Source organism: Vitis riparia, chromosome 1 (genome assembly GCF_004353265.1).
Source record: "Vitis riparia cultivar Riparia Gloire de Montpellier isolate 1030 chromosome 1, EGFV_Vit.rip_1.0, whole genome shotgun sequence".
Classification (NCBI taxonomy): domain Eukaryota; kingdom Viridiplantae; phylum Streptophyta; class Magnoliopsida; order Vitales; family Vitaceae; genus Vitis; species Vitis riparia.
The window spans coordinates 2,366,609-2,376,776 of NC_048431.1; the positions used below are offsets into that span (position 1 = coordinate 2,366,609).

Here is a 10,168-nt window from a genome sequence, read left to right on the forward strand (position 1 = left end):
TCATTTCATTAAATAATTAAAAAATATGGAAGTTTTTCATTGAATATAAATCATTTTATTTTGTATTTTTCATAGAAAAATCAAACATTAAAATATCAAATTTTTAACATTTTTTCTTTAATGATTTCATGAAATCAATTTGAACATTAACATTTTCTTCTTCATGAAATCAATCATCATGAAGGAGAAATTACAATGAAAAAAAAAACATGGAGAATTCTTCTAATTTCTATGTGGTGTAATGAGTCGTTTATTCAATATTTTTTATGAATGAATCAAGTATAACTTTATGATAGATTATCTCTGCACATGGCTCCACATGCCTTTGGAATCATAAGGATTCAAGCTTTTTTATTTTTATGATTTTTATATTTTATATTTTAATAACAACGAGTAGTAGGAATAGGTATCTCATTCCTCTTCTTATTTATTTCCATATTTGGATAACTCAAGTATGATAATGGAATCAAGAATGATTTCAAAGGAAATAGAATTCTACTTATATAAGTGACATTTCAAGTTGAAGGTATTTTAATTTTGTAGTGCAACTTATTTTTTAAAATACTTTTTTAAAATTAAAAAATCATAAACCTTTTTAGATAAATTATTTTTAAGAATAGCATTTATTTAGATTTTGTAAAAAAAAAATGTAAATTCTATTTATATAATATAAACTAACTTTAATTCAAGTCAAATAAAAATAGTTTTCTAATTATAAATAAATAAAAAAAAATAAATAGTTTTTAATAAAATATGGATATTAATATTATAATAAAGTCATAAATTATATTTTTATAAATATTATAAAAATATGGATATTAATATCTTATTAGATCATAATTGATTTATTTTGTTAAAAATAAATAATAATAATTAAAATATTTATTTTATTTTAAATGAATTTAAAAACAAACAAAGTTTACTTTTTTTTAAGGTATAAATGAGTCAAAAATTTCAATACATACATATACCTTTAATACTTAATTAAGGACATGATATTCTATATTTATTTTTATTTAATTTATAATTAATTAACCATTTTTTGAATTTCAAATTATTCTTAAAAATGAGAATATTTATTAAATAAATTAAAACATTAATTATGTTTATTAATTTTCATAGTGATTATATATATTTCAAATTATTTTTAAAAATTATTAAACTTCTTACTTTATTTTTAAAAATTATTTTTCATGAACCACAATCAATCGGTATAAATTTTTAAAACAAATATGTTTTTAAATCACACTAAAATATTTGTAAAAATAAAAATAAATATTTTAATATTAAAATAAAAACAAATGATAGATTTCCACCTTACATTCTTATATACATCCAAATGTAATAATTGAAATGATAAAATCTATTCCTATTTAAGGAGGAATGAGAATGGAAATTCCCGCATACAAAACATGCCAACATGCCAAACATGCCATTAGATCGATGGAGCTTCATGTTCCACAACATTCTGGGCTCAACATGGTGTTTGAAATTGAGATCAAGTTGAGGAAAAATCAGCTTGAAAAGTCAAATATGAATAGGGATAATTCATAATTACGTGTAATTCAAATCCCAGACCTCTATGCCGAGTCATGGACAGCTCCGTTGCTAGCTGTAACCGGTAGGGTGTAGTATTAACCCAGAAATGGGGATTGTTTGGTTGAGACTGAGAATTCAAATTTTCATTTGGCCGCCAAAATTTCAAATATTTGTGTTAAAAGTGTATTTAATATTAAAATTCCAAAACATTTAGATGAATTAAAATTCCAAAAAAATATTAAAATTCCCTTTATGTTAGTGTATAAAAAGTGTATTAGTATTAAAAAAATATAAAAAGTTTGACGGGATACAACTTTGTCCAAATCTCTTTTTGAATTTTATTAATCAAATCTTCTTAAAATTTATAAGTCTTTGCTATCATATTTAATAAAAATTAAAAAATGATATTAATTAATATATATTTAAAGGAAAAAATAAAGATTATTTTTACTGAGATGCTTAGGAATCCTAATTGATTATTTCACCCATCAATTTTTTCACTTCAAGTCATAAATGGAATTATAAGAATTATTTTTTTTACATGACAACAACTTAAAAAAAAGACTTGGTCTTTTTTTGTCTCAGTTTTTTCAGGGGAGAGAGAAATTAAAAAAAAAAAATTGTTTGGATAGTTTTAAAATTTCAAGAAATTGCTCCTCTTATTTTTCATTTATTGAACTGGGTCGGTCCAACTCATTTGGACAATCAAATCCAATATCATATATATATATATATATATATATATTAGGTTTTATTATTCTAGATTCACTTGTTTATAATTTGATTTTATTTATCTGTTTTATCATTCTATAATTTGAATAATTACATTCCCGTAATTGCCGATTTGGTTTCAATTTTTTGCATGTACCATTGGGGAATGAAACTTCATGAATTGGACATTGCAAGGAAAAAAACAAACCCGTTGGAGAAATGACAACATTCCAAATGGGTATCCAAACAGCCCCTTAAGAAAATCCTCCTGTTGGTGGGAGAATGACAGAAGAAAACGACGACAAGACAAAGAACGCAAACGACCATTCCCGATCTTTCCCCCAAAAAAATAAATAAATAAATAAATAAATTTAAAAACCAGAACACGTGGCAGACAGCAACTGGCTGTCCACACTACGGTCCCCGCAATGAGCACCCCCTCTGCCTTTCTGGGTTTCTCCCTCTCTACGCCATTTTTCAATGATCAAAATCCTCGTCGGCCTCATCCTCCCTGTCGCTATTTAAAGATGAATCCTCCGATGCTTCCCATCACCAATCCTTCTGCTTCTTCAGCAATGGTAGCGACCACATCTTTGACTGCAAATGCGGCCACAATGTTGATTCAGGAGCATCATGATGAGACTTCTCGCCTTCTCATTGATGGTAGGGCCGTCGATACGAAGCCTTTTCTCCCTAGGGCTTCCAGCTACACCAGTACTGGTACGCCCGTTAATGGCAGCAGCTTCTATCAGCAGCGGCGGAGGCGGATTGCCAGCGACACCTCTCTGGCATCTCTCACCATGGACGGTGGCGGCCGGAGCGAGTACGTGGCCCACGCTGCGTCCGAGACATATTTGCTGACTCGCCTTGGTTTCAAGCTGTTGCGGTATCTTGGGTACGGTTTCTCTCTCAGTTTTAGGGGAATTGCTCTGTTCTGTTTCGTTTATGATTGTTATTCTTATATTTCCAAATACTTGGGATTTGCTGAAAATTGAGTGAGTTGATTACGGGTTGATTTAGTGTTTGGAACAAGTTAAAATATTTGTTGTTTGAATTGTGCATGTGTTTAGAGTTTTAGGGTGGTGTTCTTTATATTTTGTGCTATACATGACCATTGTTGAAAATGCGTGTAATTTGGTCCTTTCATGCCATTTAATTGTGATGGGAAAAATGGGGATTTGATGGATATTCAATTGGAGTTCTGTAAATTAACATCTAAATGGGAAGTAGAATTTACGGATGAATCACCTGGCTCTTTGGGGTGTTGGGGTTAGCTTCTAATTTTATCAATCAACCTAGCTGAAGTTGGCTGACCAAGAAAACAAAGCTTCTCAAGATAAGTAGAACTTCCTTTTTATTGGAAAATGTAACTTATCTAGCAAATGGTATTGAGATGTTGAGATGGATGTAGAAGTAGATTTATTTCTGATCCCAAATAATACATCTGGAGAAAACTTGAGGTTGGGTGGTGGGTGACTGGTTAGGGAATCTCTTAATCAAGATGGTCTGAACATGTATGAATTGGATGGTATGACTTGACCTGACAGTTCTCAACAAGAGGGATAGGAAAGTCAAGCAGGACAATCTTATACTAGAAGAAGAGGTTCTAAATCCCGAGATTGTGGAATAACCTCAAGTGGTTGGGAAGCCACTCTGTAATTAACTAAAAAGGGATTTGGAATCTCATTTTCATGACAACAACCTAAAATGGTAGGGGGACACACTGAAAATAGTAGTTGTGGCAGCAGAAAATGTCAGAGGGTATTTTCCTTCTGTTGTTTACGTACTTTAGCAACTTTACATGAATTAGAGATCTAGTTATTTCACTTTCCAATGTTGGTATGAGATGAATTTCTAATCTATCCAATTCTCAACTATTAGAAGCTTTCTGATCGTTTATTTTTATTCAGGGTAGGCTACAGATGGATTACAAGATTTCTTGCACTTGGTTGTTATGCCTTACTACTTATGCCAGGTTTTATTCAAGGTCTGTAGCATTCATTGATCTGTAGTCAAATCCTTTTTTTTTTTTCATGCATCACTGTCTAAAATTGGTTGCAAGTAATTTAATCTCTATCACTGTGTTTTGAGCAATGCCTGTACTTTAAACAGCATAGTGATCTTATTTGTATGATTCAGCTATAACTTTCAATTTTGGTGGAGCATAACAACTGTGCTAGACTTTTGTAGTTGGATATTACTATTTCTTCTCCAGTAGGGTCCGCAGAGGTATTGTTTATGGAGATCAACCAAGAAATAGGTATGTGTATGGTTGTGGCTTATTTCTTGTGCATTTACATGCAAAAATTTTTCCTACCTCATCTTACTTCATGTATTTCGTAGCATCAATAGCAGATTTTTTATTCTGCAGGCTTGATCTGTATTTACCCAAAAACAGTGATGGGCCAAAGCCAGTTGTTGCATTTGTAACTGGTGGAGCCTGGATTATTGGGTGAGTAATTCAGCTGCATTTTCCCTGATAGCAAATATGAATTTACAGTACAAACATTTAAATACACAGGGGCAGACATGGATGTTGGCCTTAGCTCCATAGACTTATGAAACCAAAAATGATATATTACACCAAGATGCTACTGAATTGTATTTTAATGCAAAAAGTACTTTACTAGGGTGCCAATGGTATTTGTAATAGGTGGGCAGGGCAGGACAAGTAACAAAGCGAAGCTTTTTCCATAAGTTCCATTATTACACTATTTTCTTATTAGAACCTTTAAAATTGATTTATCCTTGTATGTGATTGAAAGGTTCATCTGGTCAGTTTTGTTAATTCTATCATAACTTGCTAAAAAAATTAGTTTGCTTCTTGCGACCCTAATTACTTATTGCCAACCAATAATGAGAAGCTTTTTGTTGATGCAGTTATAAAGCATGGGGTTCTCTTTTAGGGCAACAGTTATCAGAAAGAGACATCATCGTGGCATGCATAGATTACAGGTGGTTTGCTTTGCCTAATGCATTAACATGTTTTTATTATGCCAGATGGAGTTTTCTGATTGATATATTGGGATTCTAGCTCTTCCATCATAATGGATGTATTGGAATTCTATCTCTTCTATGCTGATGGACTTGTTTGAATTCTTGCTCAGCTATAATCTGTATGCCATATCCATCAGCATAGTTTTGGCTTCTTAAACAGTTTGTTGGTCCATCTTTAAAGCATTGCCAATCTTACAAATATTAGATTGCTGTTCTTTTAATGAAAGGGGCACATGGATGTTATTTTTGTAACTGAATGACCACTAAACTTAACTTGCACGACCTTAAATCCCAACTACTTGGTTTGCACTACAGATTCTTTTTAGCCATTCAGATCCATCTACAGCCATATTCTCCTCTTCTTTTGGGCCTGTCTTGATTTTCCCCCTCTACTTTGGCTTTCCTAGTCCTTTTGACATCCTTAAATTAAATATCCATACTGGTGAATTCTTTTGATTTCATTGCACAAGACTGAACCATCTTAGATTACTTTCCTTAATGTTGTTATCATTGATTTCACCACAAGGTTCTCCTGAATGCATCAATCTCTTGTTCTTTCTTCTTTTGCCATCTTCTGTCTCAACGTCCACATTTTACTTCTATTCACTTCTTGAACATATTTTTTTCTTGATTACCCAGATTTCTGATTTGAATTTGAATGAGCATTAATTTGCATATAATTTTTAATTTGTTCATTGTGTTTCTTATAACATATTTAACAAGATAAATGACATCATCGATGATTATAGTGAGGTCTCTATTATATTTTACACGTGTGTTATAATATTTTATCAATCTCAGTGGATTGCTTCAATTTTCAAGGGTTTCTAAACATCGCCATGTTAATTTCTTTAACAGATAATCACTCAAAATCCATAGCTTACTTTTGTGTGGGTGCACTCATGTGAGCTAGTGTTTATGAGAAGCAACTAAGTTAGTTTCTTTACTTATGCTCCGTAATAAACTCATAATCTCTTTCAAGTAAATGTGCATGTTATGTGTTTTGGTCAACAGATGTTGTCTAGAAGTCTTTTACTAGTTGATATTCTTAAAATTTATGAGTAATTTTCAGTGTTCATTTATTAATTTCAAAATCACTTTATATAATGTTATACTCATGGATATCACAACTGAAGTACATAAGCATCAACTTGCATGTTTATGCCTCTAGTGGGGTATTCTTGTATATGCGTGCACGTTTCACATGAATAACACCCTGCTACATGGAACCCAGATCTTGTGTTTAAATTTCTTTGTTGAGGAGATATCATGGTTAATGTACTTTATGTATGAAAGCTCATGATTAATTTTTGGATGCAGAAATTTCCCCCAGGGAACCATAAGTGATATGGTGAATGATGCTTCTCTAGGTGTCTCATTTGTGTGCAACAATATTGCTGAATATGGAGGTGATCCTAATAGGTAACAACTTTTCTTTTTTTCTATATATCATTGTTGTTGCCTTACAGTTTTAGTTTTCGTTAACATGCCTTTTCTTTTTTCATGTTTTTGTTCATGTAGGATTTATTTAATGGGACAGTCAGCTGGTGCACATATTGCTGCTTGCACTCTCTTGGAGCAGGCAATCAAGGAATGTGGTGAAGGAGAGAGCACTTCTTGGAGTGTCTCCCAGATAAAGGCTTATTTTGGTTTATCTGGAGGGTAAATATTTGTTATAGTTCTGTTCATTATGTGAATTTCTATTCCTTAAATTTCCAATGGAATTAACCTAGTAATATTTTTATGATTATATTTTTTGAGGAAATCAATTAATTTTCAGTCTAGAAGATGTCCTAATGGAGCTCCTTCTAGCCCAATTACTATATTTTCCTTCTAGTCATGAACATTATGGTGTTAGTGCACATTGGCTTGATTGTAGTATATACTGGTTGTAGTATGTAGTTAAGAGAACTCTTAACCAATCAAGCATATATGGAATATATTTTATTAAAGAACACTCTAGAAAATGCTTGCAGTATCTAATTAACAAAAGGACAGCTTAGCAAATCAAGCATTTGTCAAATATATTATCTTAAATGTCCTGATAGCCCAGGGATCCATCCTATCCAATAAAAATTTTAATTTAGAGCAACCAAGGAATTTGCAGAATGGGGCCCTCCCATGGGAATCTGTATTAGAATGTAAGGACTTCAAAGACAGCAAAGGCGGGTTAAGGTTTCTTGTATATCAAAATAAAAAGTTGTATCATCTAGAAGTTTTTTACAAGTTGCCAGAACAAATTTATCTCCTGGATCCTTTCTGTTTTTTTCTGCTGCATTCTCTAACGGAAAATGTTTTAATGAATTCTGAAACAGTTTTGTTTATCATCTTCTCATGCATTTCTCACAAATAATTGTGCAAATATGTTACAGTTTTATCCCTGTGCAGGTACAATTTATTTAACCTGATAGATCATTTCCATAGTCGAGGCTTATACCGTTCTATCTTTTTAAGGTAGACACTTTCTTCCCCTAGTGATTAAATGGTGCTTGGGGAACTTATAAGTATGCATGCATTAACTTTTTTATTGCTTATTCTCTGCTGTCATATGTTTGATTGGGTTGCTCTGAATGCTTATACAGCATAATGGAAGGGGAACAATCTTTACATCAATATTCTCCTGAAGTAATGGTGCAGGATCCGAACATTAAAACTGCAGTTTCTCGCCTACCTCCTATCATCCTTTTTCATGGTACTGCAGATTATTCCATTCCAGCAGATGCCAGGTCAGAGTCTTCTCTGAAGTAAATTGCAGTAATTGCATATTACTATTTCTAAACTCAAATGGTGAATCATGAATGGATGTTGCTCAGTTTACAAAAGCATTTTTTCGTGAGATAATGCACCTTATAATTAACCATGCCTTTCTTCAGAGATAGGTAAATTAAGAAGAAAATATAGAAGATTTAGTATTGCCCTATTTGGTGTTCTTCCAATCAATTAATTATTATTATTATTTTTGATAAAAAATGGTAACATCTCTTCCTCCATAAATGTTATAAGCAGCTGGACTTCAGGTTTGCTCTGAGTTCACTGTGGTTATAACCTTGGACATTCTGATAGCACAAAATGGTTCAGTGATTGTTTACTAATGTGATAAGAATTCTTCACTTGTTGTGTACTGATTGACAAAAGTGAGTTGTAGTTTGGTTTCTAATTGTTTTAATTTGATAAATTAACTCTAGAATTAGAATATATATATATATATATATATATATATATATATATATATATATATATTATTTTTTTTCAATTTGGAGAACATGGAACATGGGATAGAGGCACAACAAAGAATAAAAATTTGGCCTTGTATGATGTTTTCGAAAATAGGTATTAAGAACAGTTCTTGAAACCAATTTTTAATTATTTTGAAGAATAAAATTCTATTTGGGAACTCAAATATGAAAAATAGTTTTTCTATTTATTCTCCATAAAGGTACTGTACATTTATGTACAATGCAATACCAATGTTTCTAAAGTATTCTCTATTTTCTCAATTGTTGCTAAGAACATGTTACAAAAAACAACTAAAAACATCTTAAATTTGTTCTAAAAAACAACCAGATTTCAAAACAAATTCTAAATAACAGTTTTATGTCAAAAGTTTTCCAAATGTACTTTTTAAGTTAGAAAACTATTTTCTATTCCTTAACAAAAAAAATGTTTTGAAGAATTGTTATCAAACAGGCCTTGTGATTTTTTTTCTTTTTCTGTTTTTGGGAATCTTGGATTGCTATTCTTTCATATCCATCCAAGGGATCCTATCAAAATATAAATTCTGAATTTAAACATGAGAGTTTTTTTATAGCTTACAAGGGTTTCTCTGTTGCACAGGATCTTATTGATAACTTTCCAAAGAATCATTTTCAAAAAGTTTCATAATCATATTGTTGTTAAGAGCACATACACAACATAAAAAATGATCATATTCATGATTGGAGGTCATTCATAACATAATACTGAAAGCATCATTTAGACCACAAATCTCTAGTTTAAAATATATTTCATTTTTGTTTCTTAAGTAAAACACCTGACAAAAGCTCATAACAAAGTGTGTTGCTCTATACAGCAAGTCTTTTGCAGAGACTCTTCAAAGAGTTGGAGTTAAAGCTGAATCAATAATGTACGAAGGAAGAACTCACACAGATGTATTTCTTCACGTAAGTGTTGGACACAGATGTTTGTTTACCAATTTGATTGGCCACAATTATGTTTGTGAATTGAAGGTGATATTGTGCCTTTCAATCACATTGTCACTTTTATAGAGTTTCCTCACCTTATATTAATTTTAGATTCCAACCTTGTTCCTTCAGTCCAATAGCCGTTCGTATGTAATTCTGTGCAACTGGTTTGGGCTCTGTTGTATCAACAATTCGTCTTCTCCTTGCAACATTGTGTGATTGTCATACAGACTCAGAAGATGATTCTCTTTCCCATGGAAATGAGAATATTAAATATGAAGGAATTAACGCAAAACTGCTCCTACTGATTTGTAGTTCCTTTTAAATTTGCAGGATCCAATGAGGGGTGGTAGAGATGATATGTTTGAAGATTTAGTTGCCATGATTCATGCAAATGATCCAGAAGCCCAAGCAAAAGATGCAGTGGCACCTCCAAGAAAACGCCTTGTACCTGAATGCATGTTGAAGTTGGCTCGTGCTGTCAGCCCATTCTAACCATTATTACAGCTATTAACCATGAAGCTCAATTGAACACAATTTTTTTGGCTCTTATTTTGTTCATATATACTTTTTAGAATCACCGTTAGCACTCCTACTTTTGTTACCCTTTTCTTTTTCTTCTTTTACTTAAGGATAACTAGAGAATGACTGTATCCAATACCCATGTTGTGACTTGTGAACGAACATATTTGTTTCAATACAAGTTTACCATACCTCATTTGATGGATGTTATCACGGTA

At 31.8% G+C, this 10,168-nt stretch overlaps 1 protein-coding gene across 1 annotated transcript; it reads left to right on the forward strand.

The window, feature by feature from the left end:
* The first annotated feature begins 2,668 nt into the window (after positions 1 to 2,668).
* On the forward strand, positions 2,669 to 10,168 carry LOC117912628 (isoprenylcysteine alpha-carbonyl methylesterase ICME). The gene is made up of 11 exons (XM_034827675.1): positions 2,669 to 3,145; positions 4,161 to 4,237; positions 4,441 to 4,510; positions 4,622 to 4,702; positions 5,131 to 5,205; positions 6,568 to 6,669; positions 6,769 to 6,909; positions 7,636 to 7,701; positions 7,830 to 7,973; positions 9,317 to 9,407; positions 9,762 to 10,168. Exons 1-11 carry the CDS (start codon positions 2,679 to 2,681, stop codon positions 9,921 to 9,923), a joined length of 1,476 nt encoding a protein of 491 aa, XP_034683566.1. The 5' UTR covers positions 2,669 to 2,678; the 3' UTR covers positions 9,924 to 10,168.